The sequence below is a fragment of the Xyrauchen texanus genome, chromosome 22, assembly GCF_025860055.1.
Source record: "Xyrauchen texanus isolate HMW12.3.18 chromosome 22, RBS_HiC_50CHRs, whole genome shotgun sequence".
Taxonomy (NCBI): Eukaryota; Metazoa; Chordata; class Actinopteri; order Cypriniformes; family Catostomidae; genus Xyrauchen; species Xyrauchen texanus.
In genome coordinates, this window is record NC_068297.1 from 21,423,899 (window position 1) to 21,447,180 (window position 23,282).

A 23,282-nucleotide genomic window follows, 5' to 3' on the forward strand; every position below is an offset into this window, starting at 1 on the left:
AATTACTACATGCACCTTTATGTTATGTTACACAAAGAAAAGCAAGTTTAAGGGTCATATCAGGTTGAAATAGCTCAATATACTCACTGTGTGAAGTTCTTCTTCATTCTTTGCTAAGAGATAAAAAGAAACTCAAAACAGTCATGCAATGGGATACTGTTTGCGAACATTCAGACACCAACCACAACACTGTAGGGAGGTGTTTAGATGGGCATTAAAACCTGAGGATGCACAAGACTATATGTAAAATATCAACAAACACAAAGATAAAATGTGTTATCAATGACTCTATGCCTCATTCTATGTGTAGAATTCACTTGAGAACAGTAAAAGGTGCTGTTTTAACCACTTGATGATCATTTACAGTAATAGACATGTTGAATATAATATGTAATTTGTCATGTTTACATTCTGCATTCATGACGCTAATGTGCTAACACACTATACCTGTGTATAGTTTAATATGATATAATATGTTTTTTTATTATTATTATTATTTTATACACAACATGGTCTTGAATAAAGCTCTAGATCACACCTAACGATGATGTGGTCCACATCATCAATGTATTTTTTGCCAGATTTTGTTCTAAATTATGTCAAACCCATTCGTATTTCAGTTTCACTTAAAAAATATTGGGGCCTATAAAGGTGCCCTCAGTGACGTTTGTCTTTGTGTCACACAGGCCACGTTCACATAGTAGCACAATACGATTGTCAGCCCTGTTTTGAGTGCTTAATATGGTTATGTACACTCAAAGGATGGTTATTTATGGGTGTGACAACCGCATTCTATAACTGAACTGACAACCGCAAATTTTCAGGTCTCACAACCTCCTACCCTGTATGCATGATTTTATGCACTGCTGCCACAAGACTGGCTGATTAGATAATTGCATGGATGATTGTTGGTGCCAGGCAGGCTGGTTTGAGTATTTCTGTAACTGCTGATCTCCTGGTATTTTCACACACAACAGTCTCTAGAATTTACTCAGAATGGTGCAAAAAACATCCAGTAAGCAGCAATTCTGTGGATGGAAATGCCTTGTTGATGAGATATGTCAATGGAGAATGGCTACAATTGTGGTGAGAAGAATATTATCTCAGAATGCTATTCGGCACTCACTGAATTCCTAAGTTAAAAAGCTATATTCTTTTCGGATGAATCATGAAAAAGATCCGGTTCAAAATAGCCATTTGTTCACGACTCTCTCACCCTGGGTTTGGTGTTGGGTGCGGTGCAGTGAGCTTGTCAGAAACCGAACGGGTGAAAAATGGCACGAGCACACTGGCGCACTTAAGATGTATACAAAACCGCATATGAATGCACACAACTCAATTGTCGCCAATGGCGACTAGACTTTAAATTATTCTCGCTGTCAATTATTTTTAGTCGCATTTGCGACCATTTTAGTCACAGTCTGGTGCCCTGTATTTAGAGGTTTTTGGTCCAATTATTAGAATTTCTGTTTAGTAGAAGGACATTTCTGGCCATCCAATCTTTGATTTCATTGATACACTCTGCTAATTTGGAGAATTGTGAATTTTCATTTGGCTTAGAAGAAATATAAAGTTGGGTATCGTCTGCATAACAGTGGAAACTTATTCCATGATTCTTGATAATATCTCCCAGGGGAAGCATCTATAAGAGGTCCTAAAACTGATCCCTGTGGCACTCCATACTTAAATTTTGTTTGATTTGATAATTCCTCATTTACACATACAATGTGGGAGCAGTCTGATAAATAGGACCTAAACCATGCTAATGCAAGTCACTACTGTCAACATAATTCTCCAGCCTATTCAAGAGAATGTCGTGATCTATCGTGTCAAAGGCAGCACTTAGATCTAAAAGCACTAGAAGAGAAATGCAGCTGTGATCAGATGATAAGAGCAAGTCATTTGTAATTCTGATAAATTCAGTCTCTGTACTGTGATGGGGCCTAAATCCTGACTGAAATTGTTAATATGTACCATTTTTCTGTAGAAATGAACATAGTTGTGAGGACACTTCCTTTTCTAGTATTTTCGACATAAATGGTAGATTTGAAATCAGTCTGTAATTAGCCAATTATCTAGAATAATTTAAAATCAATAGTTTTCAGTTTCAGATGGCGTTTTAGAAATGTAGTATTCCCAATCATTCATGATTAATTTAGTCAGTAAGTGAAAGTGTCTAATAACAGGACAGTTACTGAGATTAAGGAGTAGAATTCAGCTGGTCATGTGATTCTAACATGGCAGCCCCTGTGTGTGGACCCTCTCCATGTAGAATAAAACAGCTTTTATAAGGTTACTGATAAAAGTCTTCATTTTGATAAAAGTCTTCATTTTAATGTGAGTGGTCATGATTTCCTACATATATAGCAAAATTACAATTCATGTTTTTAGGAGTTAAACTTTTTTAATGAGGAATAATTACTGAGTACACCTTTAAAGTTTGGCACAATTTCACTTTTTACAGTTTACTAATGACTTTAGTTATTAGCATACGAAAAGTAGTAACTGAAATAATGAAGCAATATTTTAAAACAAAACCATTTGGATTGTGTTGCTTGTGTTCTTTCAGTTGTCATAATGCTTTTAACACATTTGAAACATGACAAATTGTAAAAGCAGACTTTTTCGCTGATGAAGACATATTCATGTTTTACTTTTACATTTTAATATAATAATATTTTACACATTCCCATTCTATTAAAGGTCATGGGGAACTCGTACACAGGGCACCTTCAGAGCACACGGTTTGAGGAAGTGTTGCACAACTCTATAGAAGCGTCACTGCGCTCCAACACTGTAGTGCCCAGACCTGTGTTTTCCCAGCTGTACCTGGAGGCAGAGCACAGGCCTTACTCTCATGATGGTTAGCCTCCATAATCACTGTTTTTTTATCTTCTGTCTTCTTATGTGTTATATCTGCATCTCATGCTGTACAGCCAAAATCATTTAGGTTTCTGATAATTGTTTTGATATGCTGATATTGCATTGCTGTCAGTTTTCTAGAATGTTGTTTGCAGATTCTCATCTTGCTTATTTTGAGCATGTGTGAATTTTCTCAACAGGTCGGATAAATGAGGAAAATGATGAAGAGGATGGCTCAGATTTAAACAGCCCTCCAATCCCATATCAGATGAAGCCTCCACCAGAGGGCTCCTGTACCACTGATGGTGAGATCACATGAGACAGTTTGATACAGTTCAGACCAATAGGGATTAGCTAAATAGTTGGTTAGTACATACAGTATATACTAGTTCTGTCGATTTAACGCGTTAATTCAGTGCGATTAATTTTACAAAAAATAACGTGTTAAAAAAATGAATGCAATTAATCGCACTTCCCCCAGACCATAATAAGGAAGAGTCCTGAGAAATGCAAGCTTGTAGTACCACCTGTTTACTCCAGAGGGCAGTAAGTGAAATTTCTGCTGTATGAGCAACGTGCAGTTTATACAGTGAAGAAAACAACACAGATATGCGTTATGTTCTTGCGTTCAAAACACTTGAAGGAGCGCAAATGCGATCTAAGGGATCTCAAGATGTGTTTAAAGATTGAGTATTAAACTATATTTAACTTGACACAGTGACCTAAACATTTTACTTTTATGATGCAATGCACCCGAGACTCTACACAAGTATGTCTGACGCAGGGTGTGGCTGGATTGAGATGGTGCAAAATTTGGAAGTTACCCATAAATATTTAATCACAAATAAAATCTAAACTTATTTTTAAGTAATTATTATAAACCACTAATTATTTTCTTGTAGAGAGATTTAATTGTGATGTCGATATATTCTGTACATTTTGTGGTCTGCAGGGAAACATTTTTTTTTTTTCATTTATTTTGGAGTTGTCCCTACTCGACTTGTTTTTGGTCTGATTTCTGCAAGATTGTTAGAGATCATATTATTCCCAGCTTTCAACTTTGTTTTGAAAATGTTTTATTCCTTTTTTTTAGCTATGACATGTCTCTTCATAAGGAATATTATTTGATTAATGCTCTGCTTTTGTTGGCAAAGTTTAGTATTCATAAAAGTAAGTATGGTGGTTATAAACGATTAGTGGATAGTGCCCTCAGTGGCTTTTTTCTTTGTGTCACACTTACAGGCCATGTTCACATAGTAGCACAATACGATTGTCAGCTCTGTTTTGAGTGCTTTAATTAGGTTCAGCAATACCTAAGAACCAGTGGCGGCTGCTGGTCTTTCAAAGAGGGGAAGCTCATTTTCGGCCTACATTATAAACTTATTTACCCTATTTTTTGCACTAAATCAATCTTAGGTGTTGATGTGCCCTGCTGTTTAATTCTAATTTTTTCCTCGTAAGGAAGACTTTCAAATGGCTTCGCTAAAATCAGGTCGACAATATTAGCACCGTCTGCCATCGTGCGCAGTTTCACCCATACGACACTAGCCTAGCCTACTGTATGAATGAATGAATGAATGAACGAACGAACGAACGCTCTAAAACAAAATATATTAAACTTGGTAAAACTGAAACAAGGAATGTGGTGTATAATTGTGTGAAATGTATTATGCAAATTGACTAGCAATTTCGCCAAACAAATATAAAGAAATTGGTTGCAGCAGTTTGTCTTTCGACTACACTTGAGAAATCCGCGATAGGACTGAGCGCGAAATAGCTTCAGTGACTTCTTATAGTACAGATTCGCTGTCAATCAAAAGGAGATGCAGTCTTTCGACAGATCCTCCAATCATCACGCGGAAGCCCGGAGTCCGGGCCAGCCCACTCCTCATTCACCCCCAGAGATGCTGAGCGTCCGTGGGAGGGACATAATCGCAGCATTTATCCAATGACCGTCTATTTTCGGAGCACTGAAAAAAACTGTTCAGAGCAGCCCGTTGAAGTCAATGGACGCTCGGCTTCAACAGGGAAATGCACTGACGCTACGGGAATGTATGAGAAGTAAATCGAGTCAGCCGACCTGCTATATGTAATGTAGCTGATTCTGAACGAACTCGTCTTCGAGATGAACGTGTTCTAACGCATTTTTAGTCAATAAATTGTTTACACAATAGTACATATTTGACCATTATTTTTTGGACATTATAGGGGAAGCTGAGCTTCCCTTGCAGTCTTAAAGAAATCCCCACTGCTAAGAACAATTTCCAATTTTAGTAACAAGAAAGGAGTAAAGTGTATTGAAATATGTAAATAATTTGATATTTTTATTAAACTGTTTATTTATTTATTTTCCTTTTTGATGTTGTTTGTTTTAATATACCTCTTGGCTCTAGATGTAAAAGTTTTGTAAGCATTAATAAAACATTTTAAAAAAATGTCTGATGCAGGTGTAAATTTACGGGTCCTTAAACGAACCCTCATAATAAATCTCCAACTGATTGACAGATTGCTGTGAACTGTATGCCAATGATTGACTTATGATCAATAATATGGTAGTAAACAATACATTGTATTCTAAAGCCGCTTTTTGTATTGTCTTATCAATGATTAACTCTTCTGCCACAAGAATGTAATGCATTTTTATTATCTGAATATTTTTATATATGTACAACAATGTTGTCACGTATCCTCATCATGTTGCATTTGAGTGGTGTCCAGTTATCGTCTTGGAGAGTTATTTAACCTTTTCAGTTCAAATTTGAGTAAAAATGTCTAAACTTATGGCAGTTACAAATACTAGTAAACATACACATTAAAAAACAACTGATACAGGTGCACAACAAAAAATACAGTATGTGCCAATATCAAAACAAAAGTAGGCACACTGTTAAAATACTGCTCTTCATCCAACCTGATTTTGGCTATAATTACTTCCGATTAATCACACTGAAAATGGAAAATCAAGTTAAGCGCAATGCATATACTACACATAGGATTCCCAAAGTCATGGAAAACCTAATGGAAATTTATGGAAATGTATCAAATCAAAGTCATGTGAATTTCAATAGTGAATATCAAATTCTCTAGCTTTCCTCTGCTCTAAAATATCTCATCAGCTAGGTGTTACTTTTGTGAAGATTAAGGGGTAGTTCAGACCGAACACATTTGTACATTTTTGACGCAGTGCAATGAATATAAAAGAACACAGGTCTCTCGAGACACATGCAACTAAAAAAACGAGGTGCTCTTGCTCGAGACACACACACAAAACAAAAATAAACTGTGAGATGCACTTTCAAAAAACAATTGAAAAACAGCACAGACGACTGCCCCTAAAACTTGCTCCCAAGCCATAGGGATGTCCGATTTGTGAGTGAATCTTTCTTTTGGGTCAATGGTGACTTAAAAGGGCTTACTAATCCGTCTGAATGATTCATTAGTGAATTGGTTTGAATAAAAATATTTTTTTAATTCTGTGTTCAGTAATCACGCATGTTTGGAAAGGTCATGGAGAAGTCATGGAATTTCATTGGTCAAAAAGGCTTGGAACGCTTTACATATTTACTGAAGAATAATTAAGAGTAGTATGTTATGCTATTCCAAACATAACCTCTGTGTACATTCACTTAACACAGTCAACGCTGATTAGACAGTGTCTCAGTCATTCACATTACACTGTCCCTGTCTTTCAGGGTTCTGTCAGGCAGGCAAAGACCTGCGGCTATCATCGATGGCCACCGAGTCGTTTGAAGTCCCACCTGGGTTTCTGCTCGTCGGAGCAAAATCTCCCAGCATACCGGATCACATTCTAGTGTGTGCGGTGGATCTGCGCTTTCTCCCAGATGAATGTGGACGCAATGCACTTTTAGGTAAGACACACTGAACCTCATGCACCTTCATTTGAATAACTTCCATAAAAAAAAAGCAAGAGAGTGAGAGAAAGAGAGAGAAGGAAAACCCTGAGCACGGAGCCTGTAGCTGGGTCAGGGTACCCCAACCTGGTGGGACCACATCTGTGCATGCAAAGACTGTTTGTCTTGAAAGCAGATATTCACAGGATGTCTTGTCTGTTCTTTCCTCGTAGGGTTCTCAGGGAACTGCATGGGCTGTGGCGAGAAGGGCTTCCGGTACTTCACTGAGTTTGCCAATCACATCAACCTGAAACTTACCACGCAACCCAAAAAGCAGAAGCACTTAAAGTACCACCTGCTCAGGAATGCACAGGGCGTACTGGTCAAGGGACCACCAATCTGCTGGAAGGGTATAGGTAATATCCATTAGAACTTCAATCAAATGGAACAAAGATATTTAGGCATTTAAAGGGATAGTTCACCCAAAAATTTAATTATCTCATCATTTACTCACCCTCATACCATCCCAGATGCGTATGACTTTCTTTCTTCAACAGAATGCAGATTAATATTTTTAGAAGAACATCTCAGCTCTGTTGGTTCTCACAATGGAAGTGAATGGTAACTAGAACTCACAAGGCTAAAAAGGAAATAAAGGCAGCATAAAAGGAATCCATAAGTCTCCAGTGGTTAAATACATATCAAGTCCTTTTTTTAATCTCCAGCCCCAACCAGGAAGAAGCTGAATGTGAAAGTAAAAGTATAGATTTACAGTTGTTAAATATTGATTTGCATAAGTGGCCACCTGAGACCCATTCTTTTTACCACGGCTCGCCTAACCGCTTGTGATCAGATCATCTTAGACATATCTTAATACCTGGTGTAAACAGTGCCTGAGTAGGAGGTTAGTGACCACTATTGATCTTATCTAGCCAGTGACTTGCAAGAGGGTTGACTTGACCTCGTCAGTCACTGGGCTATTGACTCATTCACACGATTGACCAGCATTTGCCTTCCCAGGCAGAGAGTCCAGATGGTCAGCACACCAAGTTTAATTCACTGCTACCATGGTGACATCATGTCAACATTGGGTCTAAGAGCTTTGGCAGTATATGCGCAAATGTTTCTGAATTGCGTTAACTAAATTAATATTAGTCATGTCCTTAATGACTAATGGACGTTTTTCTAGTGAATACTTAAAAGTGTAATGAAAAATATAAGTATGGATTAAAATAAACTCTAACATGGTAATACAATAACCCCTGAAGGGGTTATTTTGCAATAATGACCAGCTGACTGTACAGTATATCGCTCAGTACATGGCACATAAATAAATGGTCATGAAATATTAATTTAAGTTTATTTGCAGTTTCATGTTCAGTGTGGACAGATTGCTGGACATGTCCCACCAATATGGGACACTGTGTTCCAGAGATGCACACAATTTTAGAATTATTCAGTGTTGATCAGCTTATGCTATTCATTGTATTACACTGTTTACTGAAAAGGGTATTACTCATGTTGTTTGCAGAGAGCAGAATGAGACATGCTGTCTCTAACATTGCTGGTGGACCAGAGGAACATTCAGGCCATGGACCCACTGACCTGCTTCCCAATTCAGGGCACACAACCTTGAACACAATGAATCACACAGGTACTGAAACCCACATAGAGTGTTCAGATCGAATGGATGAAACACTATTTAACCACCTGCCATGTTACCAAAGTCAGAATGGCCGATGACTATGTGTGCTTTTTCTGTTATCATCACACAGATCTGAATTCGCATCTTCACATATCTGAGGGTTCTCCTCCCAGAACCAATGGCAGTCATGTTCCTGGACCCCAGCAGCCTCAGCCACAACCTGGAATAGTGGCCAATGGCCCAGGAAGGCCCACGGTAACAGGTAATCCTGCCATTTAGAGGTCACAATACTCAATGACCCTGGACTAAGTGTGTATTTTAAAATGTATTGACTGTCCCTATTCATTCCCATTTTAAGTGCCTTACTGCAACCACAATTGTTGCTTTTTTTTTTGTAACTAAACAAGGTGAGACAAATGCTGTTCCTTGAGCTTAACCTGATTTGAATGCGGAACATTCCGTTTCGGTCCAATCACAAGTGGACAGTGTTAAATACATGTGTAAATGGGGTCCAAAACATTTTGATCAGAACATTTGGAAAAGCATACAGTATATGCACAATAATTCATGGCACTTCTTCAGTATGCCTGACATCAACATGCAGTGACACTGATCATTTGAAGCACATCTGAAGCTCAGGTAATACAGCTACACCACTAAAATAAATGTGAATTCTGCTGCAAAAATGTTTCATGTTTGTTCTCAGATCACCTAACATGGGTCTTAAAGAATATAAATCTTATAGTGTGTAATTGCTGCACCCCTAGCCCCGCCAAACGGAATTGCTAAAATAATCACTGTTTTCAAACAATTTACAGAAAACTCTCCTGTCCGCCATTGGTCGTACAAACAGAAGGTCCCACCCAAACTCACCCCAGTGGTTGAACCAGTGTTGCTGTGTTAGGCTGGACTGGCCATTGAAACAAACAGAGCAATGTTTTGAAAGCACCACAGAGCCTGTTTTATACTTTTATGTCAAATCAACCTACAATGGCTTTCTTATATTTGACTTTACATATTAAACTGAGATACAAGAATTGAAAATGGAAAAAATTACATCAGGTTCAATACCAGGTGTAGCCATGGCCAGAGTTTATACCTTTAGATTGTAGTTGTGCCGGATCAGAGAGAAGGGAAACATACATTTCACAGGGTCAGCCACCCCACCTCCCCACCCTCTAGACTTCACACCTCCAATGAAAGTCAGCCCCCCCCTTTGAAATGTTGAAATGCTTTAAAAACGAGCTTGCTGTATTGACTAGGTCTTTTCCTCTTTTGTTGTTGGTGTCTGTTATTATTCAGTAGTTGGGGCTGTAAAAGATCTCTTTTTTTTCTTTCAACACCCTCTGACTATCTCCTCTATAAAGTGCTGTAAAGTTTCTCCCTATCACTTGCTTTTTTTTGTTCTGGCTTTCCTTCTCTCTCCTTCTCTCTGTCTGCGTTGTAAAATGTGAGACTTCCTTCCTTATGCTTAATTTTCATTAGGATTGAACCATCACATGTGCCCACGTTTACAGTCTGGTTAATATGTAAAATAATAAGTTAAGAGTGGTGGTGGCGTAGTGGCTAAAGCACAGGGCTGTTAATCACAAGGTCGCAGGTTCTAACCCCACGGCCACCACCATTGTGTCCTTGAGCAAGGCACTTAACTCCAGGTTGCTCCGGGGGGGATTGTCCCTGTAATAAGTGCACTGTAAGTTGCTTTGGATAAAAGGGTCTGCCAAATGCATTGTGATGTACTAATGACTTATTATGACACCAAAATCCTCTTGAGAGACAAACTTTGATGTTGGCTTGGAATAGCCTTAAAGCCTTGGCATTACAAGACAGACCAACTGACCGAGATAGATAGATAGATAGACAGACAGACAGATAGATCAATCGATCGATCACTATTAAAGTGTTCTAGGTTGTTGCTAAGACATTGTTAGGGTAATGCGTTGCTAGACAGACAATCTAATATCTTCAGAAAATGTAAAAAACTGCTTATTTATGCTTTTATTTTTTATCATATTGACCAGTTGTGCCATTTTTCAAGGCTCCATGGCAAATTCTGGGCCTCCAAAGAAGAGACATAGGGGATGGTCCCCAGAATCCTCTGCTCCGACAGAAGCCACCCTCAGACCTATTCCCACCAGCACCACCAACGGCACTAAATCAGGTAGAAAAATTCATATGTCCATCATTGTAGTTTCACATTAGTGTATGTGTTTTTTGTGCCTCTGAAGTAATCTGACAGCAGCACAGGTTCTGCAAAAGAGAGCTTTCTAATTAGATATTTTTCCTTTCATTGAATCAGAAAAGAATCTTCTCTCAAGATCACTGACAGCAAAAATATTGAAAATATATATTATAAAAAATCTATAGAGTGTCTCAGCAAGAATTTAATAATTACAAGATGGTTTTTGATATTACTTAATACTTAAGAGATGTATTGTGTTTGTTTTGGATGATAATAATGCTCATGATCATGACTTTTTTTAGGTCACAAACTGGTAATTACATTTTATTATTATGCTATAAATGTGGTTTATGAGGACATTTCTAGTGTCCCCATGATTCAAATTGCTTAAAAGTCATACTAAATGATGTTTTTTTTTTTTTTTAAATTATGCAGAAAGTTTTTTTGTGAGGTTTAGGGTTAGGGGATGGAATCATTAGTTCGTACAGTATAAAAATCATTATGTCTATGGAGAGTCCTCATAATGATAGCTGCACCAACATTTGTGTGTGCGTGCGTATGCAAGTTCAGACTACTTAATTTAAGCAAGTGTTCATGCAGATGTACTGTACCTAGACTATACAGTATCAAGTGTGTATGTGTTTTTTCTCAGCTGATAGTGGGGCATCAGGGTGTTTGTCTCTGGGCTCCTCGCCACCTCTCGCCCCAGGTGAGACTATTACAGTGCCTGATCACCTGCTCCAGACCTGTGGACTGCGGCCAGTCATTTTTAAAGGTGAAACTAACACAAAAAAAAATTCTGTCTTGCATTCCCCTTTTCACCATCTTGGCCATGACATGAAAAAAATAATCTGAGATGCAAACCATTATCGTATGTTCTGGGAATGTTCAAATATTCAGGCATACTGGAAAGAAATAGGACCTTTAAAACATGTTTTTAGAACAGATATTCCTCAAAGTAAAATACTCTATTTTGATCATATACAGTATGTATATATGTTTAGGGTTAAAAGTTTTGTCAAGAATTTGTTTTATATTGATGTTTATAGAGGTATAAATATATATTTATAAACAGTAATATACTGTATGAATATGCTTGCACAGATGTATGTATAGATTGGTCACATCCCTGGATGTACATAGTTCCTGTGATTAACAAAATAAATGTGGCATCCAAAAGAATATAAAATACATGGAATACATGACTATGACTCATAAACTAAACACATTCATCTGGAAAACTGCTTTTCTTACTGTTTCAAAAGATTTGGCTGTAATGGGATACGTGTATGTACACTGTAATGACTGTGTAGTATGATTGTGTATGTTTAAAATGCCACAATAAACAAAGAGGAAAAAAAGAAAAGAAAAAATTATCTTGCATATGATTTATAGAGGCCAGTTTCTGTTGCTGACAGAGCAAATGTAAAGCCAATGCCTAGCCGTATGAATTAATCGCACAGAATTTATGTTCTTTAAAGATGAATTGTAATTTTTTCAATTTTGAAAGACTTTTTCCTATCCCATTTTACTTAAAAAAACATGCATACAAAATCTCAGCATGGCCACCAATAAAATATTTAGTTTTTATTTTGAAAATATTCATTTACTCACCCTCATCCAAACCCATTTGACTGAATTCTCTATATGAAACACAAAAGGATATATTTAGGCAGTATTTTAGTCTCTCAGTCTCCATTAACATTTAATTGCTTTATTGAATTTTTTTTCAGTACAATTAAAGTAAATGGTGACTGAGGCTAACATTCTGTCTAACATTTAGGAACACTTTTGTGTTCCTCAGAAGATAGAAAGTCATACCGATTTGAAATAACATGAGGGTGAGTAAATGATAAAAGATTTGTATCAGGTTGCTGCCTGGTGTTGTGTCCATGGTGTGACACAAATAGTATCTAATAGCAGTTCCCACAACTTTATCCTGGGCCAGCTGTTAAATTAGACTGTGTGTATATACTTGTTTGTCTGTAGGACATGGGACACTGCCACGTTTATGTGGGAATCTCGGGGACGTGCTGGTGAGTGGCTTGATGCAGAAATGCTACCACAGCTCTCAAAACCTCCCGCGTGTCTACGAGCAATATGGAGCCGCTCCAATTCAGCCCATCTCCACTGAGATGCAGATCCTGCTGACTGTCTACTATTTAGTGCAGCTTGGTAAGAATCACAGTGTTTCAGTGTGAATACTGTATGCATGTTTCACACAGTCTGATTATCCCTATGTTTGCATTATATGAGTTATACACAATATGACTGACGCCATGTTTGCATTAAGTGTTTATATGACTGTGCCAATGCCAGAGTCCAGTTAACATCTACCAAGAGATTATAAAAGGTATTTATGCGTGATTTTTTATTTTTTACTTGATACTTGTGTATCATGTTGCAACAGCACCTGACCAGATTCCTCTGATGGAAGACCTGGAGCAGATCTTCATGCGTTCCTGGCACGAGTCACACCTGACGGAGATCCGGCAGTACCAGCAGACTCATGTACAGTTTCCTCCTCCTCTTCCCTGCCTGGCCCAGCCTCTCACCCCCTCTCAGCTCCCCTGGCTGGCTAAACTTGCCACCAGCTCATGTGGGGAAGGAGTGTTGGTGCTGGACACAGCGCCCTCTCTGGCCGAAGGGCTGGAGGACACCTTTCACAGGCTCGTGGATGGGAGATTGAGCCAGACTAGTTTTGTGGTGGTCATCTGCATGAACAGGAGTCAGGAGATAGAGTCATGTGTGGTGGTGACTGGTATGTGGGTCACTTAATTTCCATAGAGTGAATGGTAATGTAAAGATAAGTGTTTGGTCTTTGTAGAGTTTTAACAAAAGCAAATGACTTGACATGCTTCTAACTGTACACTTAGGGCCAAAATGAACATTTATGAATTGAGACATTTTCTAGACATAAATGTTTCAAACCGGCCATATAAATATTATGTGGCAAATATATATTTGTGGCAAACAGTGCAGGTCCTTTTCTCACTTTCTCACTGAAATTGCACCTGCAAAAATGAGTATGTTTTATTTGCTTTTATTGCATTTTATATTGCACTAGGCGAGTGTTAATTTTGGACTCTGTGTATATTGATCCTATATACTCCACTCCATATAATGCACCATTTATATCAATACTGGATTTGTTTCTTATTTTAAAATGATCATATATTCATCATATCATACCATATAATTTTTCACACAGGAAAGCACCAGACACGTGTGCTAGCTGAGAGCCTACTTTCTCCTGGTGATTGTACAAGAGAGATCACACATGAGCTGACTTCTGGAATGGCAGCAGAGCTTGGGTCCTATTTCAGTTCTCTTGGTCCAGGTAAGTCCACAAGATTGCTGCATGGATCTTTGTTCAGCTCTTTGCTATGTGCAGTGTTTGAATGTATTTGAACTGATTTGCTTGCACTGCTTGTCAGATGGAGATGTGGAGGCTTTTTTGGAAAAAGCTAGTTCTGAGACATCTGTCCAGTATTGTGGTCTGGAACCATCAGGAGACAGCCCTAAACCAACATGTGCTGGTGAGTCATTTTGTGTGTTCAAGTTGATGCCTTTTTGCATTAAATAAGTGCAGCATGAATCATGCAGCATATTAATGCCTAAGAGTTTTTTCTCTTTATAGAATATTATGTAAAGTGGCATGAGATTCGACCCATTCAGCTCGCTGTGGCACGGAAGTTGCTCTCCCACGTTTGTGCCATCGCTGATTCCAGCACACACAACCTGGATCTGGGTTCGTTCGACAAGGTTGAGTTCTTAATCTGCGTTCCACCCTCAGAGGTCACCTTTCATCAAGTCGTCCTTCACCTGTGGAACTCAGGTAGAGTACCCATCAGACTCTACAGCACAGATACTAGGAAGAGGGGTTTAATGACCTCATTAAATGACTTGACGACACAATTAGGTTTTTCAATTGAACTTTTTCCTTCTAGAGAGCACATCATTGGACACGAATTTGAATAAGCTCCTGTGTACAAGAAGAGTCATTCAAATTTTTGGTCCCAGAAAAGTAAAACTTTAAATGTTATCTGCTACAGTTTGTTTTGTCAAATTGTAGAAGTATAATAGAATATTGATGGTCCCAAAGTTAATATACATGAACTAAAAGGAATGGTTCACCCAAAAATTTAAATTCTCTCTTATTTCAGTCCCCCTCATGTTGCTCGAAACCCATATAACTTTCATTCTTATGCGGAACACAAATGTAAATTTTTGATGAATATATTGGTCAGTCTTTTCATGTAAATGGCAGTTGATAGCTACTAAATTTAGATTAAAAAAGCCCCCAAAAGCATGGGCTCCTGCCAGGACACGCATAGAAATGTGGTCAATATAACCTATCAAGGGGGGTCCAAGGGCATGCTCCCCCAGTGAGAATTTAAGTTTGTCAAAGTTGCCTCTCAAAAAGGCAGCCTTTTGATTCACTTGCTTGTGGTTAAATATCCACTTTATCCAGCTCTTTTTGTTCTCCTAAATATACCGATACTGTTTTACTGGGTGAGAAACCGTTCCAAATGATTCAGTGAAAGAGCATTCCGAACGAACTGGCTGAATCACGAATTAATTCAGTCCGTTTTGCGAGTCTGTTTGGACAATTCACTGAAAAGAACCAACTCAACAGAATTATTCATTTGCAAATTTTGCATCGCTAGTTCTTTTAAACAGCCAACAGAAATATGGGACACACTTCATGATTGATGAAATACAAATTTTTCAGTGAAAATCTTAAATGAGAAAAGCTAGTTGAAAGTGCATGTTCATGCGGGAACTTGCATAGTTTCTCTCATGAGTAAACAAGCATCATTTTGTGGTGTGTTCCTTTAAAAACTCTAAAAACACTTTATTTTTCAGACATACATATTTCCTGAAAGTGTTCTCATTGTGACATTGTATGGGTCTAAAGAGAGCAGACCTCAAGTATTTTTAGTGAGACACTGTGCCCATTGAGGAATCTCTACAAACCTGGATCTCCAGGCAGAAGAGATCTCACCGCCTGCTGTTGTATTCGCAGGTGTGTTACGGGAGTTAGGGCTCGACCAAGCCTGCTTATCACTGAAGGAGGCTGAGCAGTATGTGGTAAAGCTAAACCAAAGCGCAGTGGGAAGGATCAACAGCCTCATTCAGAAATCCAAGATGAACCCCTACACACTTTTCATACTGGTACATGACCACGCACACTGGGACATCAGCAGGTATCAGACCACACCGGGTTGTCATTGCACCCATCTCTTTGCTTTTTGTTGGTGTAACTGTCTCTCTGTCTTTAAATAATTACAGTGAACAGTACAGTGGAGGAGACTTAGGACTAGTGGACAGTCTGCTGAATTGTAGACAAATTCGAGACGCACCTAACATCCTTACTCTCCACGTGACCTCGTTCCCTTTCGCCTTGCAGACTCAGTGCACACGCATCAGCCCTTACAATGAGATCCACTGGCCTTCTGCCCTCAATAATGTAAGAATGCCACATAATGCCCATAAAAACTAATGGGTTAAGTCTAAAGCATACTTTGGTTTTCAAGTGATGTCATCAGCACAGTTTGTGTAGACAGTCCGCATGCAGCCCAGTGTTAGTAACTTAGCGTACTTGTTCATGTATGTGCGCATTGTCTTGAGTTACTAAACAGTATCATGAAGCTGTCATAATGCTCATGCATTGAACGCATCCGTATGGGCTTTTGGTGTAATTTAAAAAGATAATTTGAAATGGTAGATTGGCCAACATAATCTGAGCAAGACACAATGGCAAGATTTATCTATGCATTATGTATGAATTTAATTTTAATTGTCTCTCTAGATATCGGCATCAATATCAGCGATTGAAAAACCCATATTGGTCAACAACTACCACAGTTTTTTGTTAATTCCTTTTGATTTTACATATAGCCTATCTGTATATGTTTATCTAGGATATGGATCTCTATCATGAGAACACAAAGTATTTTGGAGTATCAGAGCTGTTGGAAACGACACGCTCTGGTAGCGGCCTTCCTCTGTTGAGATATGACAGCTCGTTTGAGAGCATGGCTACTGTCCTGGAAGAGAGGTATGTTTTATGTGCCGCTCTTGCAGTTAATCAACATAGGTTTGGGAGGAGCATGTTAATTTTAATCTGACAAATCACACCCAACGAGCAGGAGTATATAAACCACTGCTTACCTGCTTCCTGTGACAACTCTCCTGACATCCCACCTCCACCCCATCTCCACCTATCCTCTAGATTCATTGATTCAGGACTCTAGTTGAGTCTCAAGCTCCAAGCCCTCCAGTATACGGACAGCAAGCCACATACGTTTACTGCTTTAACACAAGATTACATTAACATACAAACAACTGAAATTGATTTATGTTGTATTTGCTAAAAATGCTATAATATTATCCAAACCTTATGTAGTAGATAGATATACAAATCTGGGATTCAGAATTTAATTTAAACCTGGAAATAAACAGAAAGTTGTTGGGTTTTGTGGAATTTAAAACAGAAACTTTCTGATGTAAAATGAATAAGAAATACACTCACCTAAAGGATTATTAGGAACACCTGTTCAATTTCTCATTAATGCAATTATCTAATCAACCAATCACATGGCAGTTGCTTCAATGCATTTAGGGGTGTGGTCCTGGTCAAGACAATCTCCTGAACTCCAAACTGAATGTCAGAATGGGAAAGAAAGGTGATTTAAGCAATTTTGAGCGTGGCATGGTTGTTGGTGCCAGACTGGCTGGTCTGAGTATTTCACAATCTGCTCAGTTACTGGGATTTTCACGCACAACCATTTCTAGGGTTTACAAAGAATGGTGTGAAAAGGAAAAAACATCCAGTATGTGGCAGTCCTGTGGGCGAAAATGCCTTGTTGATGCTAGAGGTCACAGGAGAATGGGCCGACTGATTCAAGCTGATAGAAGAGCAACTTTGCCTGAAATAACCACTCGTTATAACCGAGGTATGCAGCAAAGCATTTGTGAAGCCACAACAGGCACAACCTTGAGGCGGATGGGCTACAACAGCAGAAGACCCCACCGCGTACCACTCATCTCCACTACAAATAGGAAAAAGAGGCTACAATTTGCAAGAGCTCACCAAAATTGGACAGTTGAAGACTGGAAAAATGTTGCCTGGTCTGATGAGTCTCGATTTCTGTTGAGACATTCAGATGGTAGAGTCAGAATTTGGCGTAAACAGAATGAGAACATGGATCCATCATGACTTGTTACCACTGTGCAGGCTAGTGGTGGTGGTGGTGGTGTAAAGGTGTGGGGGATGTTTTCTTGGCACACTTTAGGCCCCTTAGTGCCAATTGGGCATCGTTTAAATGCCACGGCCTACCTGAGCATTGTTTCTGACCATGTCCATCCCTTTATGGCCACCATGTACCCATCCTCTGATGGCTACTTCCAGCAGGATAATGCACCATGTCACAAAGCTCAAATCATTTCAAATTGGTTTCTTGAACATGACAATGAGTTCACTGTACTAAAATGGCCCCCACAGTCACCAGATCTCAACCCAATAGAGCATCTTTGGGATGTGGTGGAACGGGAGCTTCGTGCCCTGGATGTGCATCCCACAAATCTCCATCAACTGCAAGATGCTATCCTATCAATATGGGCCAACATTTCTAAAGAATGCTTTCAGCACCTTGTTGAATCAATGCCACGTAGAATTAAGGCAGTTCTGAAGGCGAAAGGGGATCAAACACAGTATTAGTATGGTGTTCCTAATAATCCTTTAGGTGAGTGTATAATATTTAAAGTTACACTAGATAACTTTTTGCCCTCTAGTGGTTGAAGCATAAAACGGTAAGATGCTTGCAGACAAACACTTTACGTCAGTTGTGATTCGGCACTGCTCTTGTGGCGGTTAAATCTCATGGTTTGAGTGAGGACTCTGAGATAACCTTGCAGAGCAGAGTCATGTCGAGCAATATTCATGTTGATATTATGTTATTCACTTAAATTTTATAGCCCATATTACATTGAGGAAAATAAACAACACACTTAATTATATTTTAATATAAATATTAAAGTGTTTTATCCACTACACAATACACATTAATGTTTGTATTGTACAAACAAATCAATTTAAGAGGTGAAACTTGTGAAATGGCTGATACGAGTTCAATTGAAGACACTATATTTTTATTTTACTATCTACAGCCTCAGTTGAGATTGCGAGTGAACTGTCATGCTGTACCACAATAGTAGGTCTATGCAATGCAAATAATAACGTTAATATAAAAATGTAAAAGGTGGATAAAATATGTATATATAAAATATAATTAATTTGCTGGAAGTTACAAGAGAGAGTTGGTTACACACTAAACAAATAAATCTATGAGGAGAGTGATTTCACACCGCTACTGAACAGCTGTTGCACTCGCATCCCACTTCTCCGACAGTTTACATGATGTAAATGTGCAAGGATGAATGACGTATGCCTGTGATTTTGTGCCAAATCCATCTTGACTGCTCTAAATAAATGTATCTACTGTAGATTACTATACTTGATCAGGGTAAGGCAAAAACATGGTTTGCAAGATGGGTTGTTGGTGTACTCGCTCATTAATTAAATTTTGTTAATTTCTAACAAAAAAAATCTTACATAGTGTAGTTTTAAGATTTAAGTCTCTAAACAAAAAAGAACATTTGTGACCATTGTAAATTCTTTGTATCCAAATTTAGATTTTCTTGCTTCTTTTGAAGCACACAAGATGCTCATTCTCAAATCATGTTGGGATAACATGAATCATCAGCTTATGTACAAAATTGTGGAGTCAATGCCAATTCAAGTGTGGAATGCTGAAAATTCATGCTATTTTTTCAATTCCAAAATTTTTACTCAAATTGTTAAACCGATATTATGATTTTTATTGGAAGAAATGCGTAAAATTTGAAAAATGCAAAATAGAAGCATTTTTACTTGTGGGACCTGTGTCTGGGACTTAAATGTATGAAGTTTTAGCAGCTTGTATAAACTCCCCTTATTTCTCATCAGGTTCCCAAAGCTGCACAGTGCGGTGATTCGCACCCATGTGCTGATCCAGCATTACTCTCTGGCTCTAATGGCAACAGCGGGCAGGCAGGCCTTACAGGCTCTGCAGAAGCACATCTCAGTGGAGACGCTGGAGATGGTACAGTGCCTCCTCAACACATCCCAGTGTTGCCCCAGCCGCCACGGTCACATGCTGCTCCTGAGGATCCCCTCGCCCGCCCTTGCTGCCTTTGCACACCAGCGCCTCTGTCGTGTCCGCAATAGACTCGGCCTCCACAAGCAATTTGAGATCATTCTAGGGGATCCATGCTCATCTCTCACTGTTGGAAAACATTTCCTGGACCAGCTGAGGGTATTTACCATGTTTAATGTTCACTGGAACATGCCAGTGCTGACATATTTAATTCTATAGCATCATTAGGTCTAGTAGATGTTAGTCACATCATATGTTTAGATATACAACAAGGTCTTGAGGTAGCATAATTCAAGTAACAACTGAGCAGCCAGCACTGAAATGCTTAAATCTATATTGGACTTGTCATTCTTGCCATTTTCTTTTTGTTATACCATTTAACATTCATCCTGTTGTTCTTGATATGCCTGTAGGTCTGGCTAAAGGTCCTGGATCCAGACTGGGCACCTCGCACCTATCTAGAGCTGGAGGCCTTACCCTGTATCCTCATCTTAACTGGCATGGATCCATTTGGCGAATCTTTACCCAGGTAAATAACACAAAGATAAACTAAAACCAAAACAATTTTGGTTGCTGTAATAATACCAAAAAAATTTTTGGAATACTGAAACTATACTATACCTAAATAAAAATACATTTTCATGACTCCATGAAGACTAAAATAAAATAAAAAATGATAAATTAATCTTAATTTAAAGAGTGTCATGACATGCCTTTTTCTACATTCAATATGTTTCTTGAGGTTCACTTATTAGTAAAGTTTTAAAGAAGCCCAGTTTCATGAAGCTTTCATTATTATCATCACAGATTGGTCAGCTATGAAATATCTTCTTTGTTTTTATGTTTCAGATGATGAAAACCATCTCTCTTACTCAGAATTGTACAAATTGATATAATGAATACCGTAATTTAAATAGAAATGGGCCTTTTTAAAACCTTGCTAATGTGTTGTTGTCAGTCCCTCCAAATAATGGTTTGGTGAATCAGGAAGACCTCAGAGAAATAATAGTCCCTTTCTGAAAACAAAAATTATTTGTTGTTTTTTCACATTTTCTACTGGCATCAGCCTCTACTCAGTTTGGCTGAAAATTATTACTTTGAAAACAATTCAAGCAATGTTTTTATTGTTAATCCAATATCGTTAATTAATTATATTATTAGCCCAAATTGTAATATCACTATTAATCTAAGCACATTTCTTCCATGCAAAAATAACTTTAATTTGTACCTCATTAATTTGTTCTATTACATTTCAAACAGGTAGGCTAACCCATGTTTTCCCTCTGTCTCCAGATCTCTGAAGTACTGTGATCTGCGTGTTATCAGCTGCTGGTCACTACAGCGCACTAATCTAGAGCAGGAGCTGGGACTGGCTGCATACTTACTAAAGGCAAAACAAGACACCCAACACGGGCCATATGTGCCCAGTGACCCATCTGAGAGTGACCCTGAAAAACTCAGCAGCACTGACAATGAGGAGGAGGAGGTTGTGGTGGATGGTCAGTATTCAAATCTAAGAAAACCTGAATTGTATATTATTATAACAGTCAGTGCCTTTCCACTAATTTGATTGGACAAGAGATGTTCCAAGTGTGCCGATATTTTGTATAACTGCACTTCACTGTTTGTATAGCTTCACTTGTCTGTGTTCGCTGGCTGACATGCAGCGATTAATGGAACTCTTTTTGTTGGTGTTGCAAAAATAAACAAAACAACTGGCTATTTTGTGTCTAAAATAGCTCAAATAGCTTGTTTGATATGGCTTAAATGAACTAAATTCATTTTACAATTTTAACACTTCAGCTGTTAGGTGAAATCCTGCCCAACAAAGCGGTGCTTGAGTCTTTGCATATGTCTGTAAGTTTCTGTATCACTCTTCCAAGTAAAATCAGTCCCAAATGTCTCCTGAAAAACATAATTTTTTGTTGTTGTTGTTGTCTGATTAAACATTACTGATAAAATAAATGTTTACCCTGAGTGGAAACCTAACTTCACTTTAATACTAATAAACAATGGGTGAAATGAAATGCGTCTTGGCATTTTAGCTGAATTGTGACTGGTGTGTTGGGTCCTTTAAAGTGGGACATGCTTTTGAAAGGTCTCCAAACTGGTGAATTAATAGAAATTTAGGCTTTGTTCAGACAGTCAACCAAACTTTTGGTATATCTGACTGAAATCAATTTAGTTGTTTAAAATGTCTACAGCAAAAACCAAAACCTGATCCAGTCCAAATCACATCTAAATATGGTTTGAAATCTAAACTAAATCTAAATTCATGTGAACTAATATATTTTATTTGTATTTAATTTTTTTTTTTTAATCTGTCTAAATGCTCGGATCGGTTTTCAAGTAGTTTTTCATCATTTGGAGCGCAATGCATATGTGACATACAAAATGCCCAGTGTGAACAAAGCCTAAATGTTTTCACTTGCAGCATGTATTTTGTAAGGAATCCTCTCACACTGACCTTACCTATCTCTGGTGGTCTGTAGTAAACAATGATCATCACCCTAGCCTGGGTAATGCCTCTCCAACTGGCTCCCAGCACCCCCAGTCAGACTGGACTCCTCTAGACCAAGAAAAGCAGTCAAACCAGAGGCGGCAGTCCAAATCCACCTCTTCCGTCTCTTCGTCCTCATGGGCCTCTCCTCTACGGCAGAGCTGCTCCTGGGCTCGCAATCTGAGCCGTCCACCTGTGGTTCTGCTTCCCAAGACTGTCTTTGACCTCATCACCACTCTGGATTCCAGTGGTCTGCCCAAATCTATCTCCTTCCTCCCTCACTCTGCTGTAGAGTGGGCAAGCTCCTTTAGACCCCTCCTTAGCAAGATGATGACTTGCACAGAGCAGTCACTGTACTATCGGCAATGGACAGTCCCCAAGCCCCACCACATGGACAGAAGTAACCAGAATGAAGGACGCACCGACAACTTCCACCCAAGGAGGCTGCTTCTCAGTGGACCACCACAGGTAAGGGATTGCCTGGAAAATGGTACAATGGATTGCAGTGTCAATATTTAATTGGGAAATAAAATGGCAATTTTGTGTGTGTTCAGGTGGGAAAGACTGGGGCATATCTGCAATTCCTGGGAATTCTATCTCGGATGCTGATTAGACTTATGGAGGTGGACATCTATGATGAGAAGGACATCAACTGCAGTAAGTATATAGGTTAAAATAATTAAAGAAATTGTTAATTCAAAATGCAAGTGAATGGGTGCCAAAATGTTGACGCTTCAAAAAGCATATGAGGGCATCCAGCACTCTACATTGCGAGCAAATGACTTGCATATGCAAGTAAATTTCGCACTATGCGACCAAATAACATCTGTTATTAGCCACTGGCATGAAAATATTACCATTTCACTCGCTAGGGATAGAGTTGTGTAGTGTCGAAGCACCGAGGCCCTTTTACTGAATAAAAATCAGTTAATTAAGAAGCTGGATTGAGCCTCGTCTTTACCTGCATGCTGTCTCATGAACGAACAGGAAAAAGCACTTGTGTCTCATTCAGTTGAACTCCGAGCATCTCAGGGAACCG

At 38.6% G+C, this 23,282-nt stretch overlaps 1 protein-coding gene across 1 annotated transcript in view; it reads left to right on the forward strand.

The window, feature by feature from the left end:
- LOC127662137 (protein GREB1-like) overlaps positions 1-23,282 on the forward strand; it is a 56,755-nt gene that overhangs the window by 18,549 nt on the left and 14,924 nt on the right. Inside the window, exons 2-22 of the mRNA XM_052153174.1 lie at positions 2,704-2,863; positions 3,063-3,167; positions 6,555-6,731; positions 6,947-7,129; positions 8,245-8,367; positions 8,489-8,620; positions 10,397-10,519; positions 11,193-11,315; positions 12,530-12,715; positions 12,951-13,301; positions 13,752-13,880; positions 13,978-14,079; positions 14,181-14,378; positions 15,570-15,750; positions 15,836-16,013; positions 16,468-16,604; positions 19,554-19,902; positions 20,157-20,272; positions 21,037-21,242; positions 22,236-22,711; positions 22,798-22,900. Of these exons, the coding sequence (XP_052009134.1) occupies positions 2,707-2,863; positions 3,063-3,167; positions 6,555-6,731; positions 6,947-7,129; positions 8,245-8,367; positions 8,489-8,620; positions 10,397-10,519; positions 11,193-11,315; positions 12,530-12,715; positions 12,951-13,301; positions 13,752-13,880; positions 13,978-14,079; positions 14,181-14,378; positions 15,570-15,750; positions 15,836-16,013; positions 16,468-16,604; positions 19,554-19,902; positions 20,157-20,272; positions 21,037-21,242; positions 22,236-22,711; positions 22,798-22,900 (3,835 nt within the window). The 5' untranslated portion in view covers positions 2,704-2,706. The remainder of the gene's footprint in view (positions 1-2,703; positions 2,864-3,062; positions 3,168-6,554; positions 6,732-6,946; positions 7,130-8,244; positions 8,368-8,488; positions 8,621-10,396; positions 10,520-11,192; positions 11,316-12,529; positions 12,716-12,950; positions 13,302-13,751; positions 13,881-13,977; positions 14,080-14,180; positions 14,379-15,569; positions 15,751-15,835; positions 16,014-16,467; positions 16,605-19,553; positions 19,903-20,156; positions 20,273-21,036; positions 21,243-22,235; positions 22,712-22,797; positions 22,901-23,282) is intronic.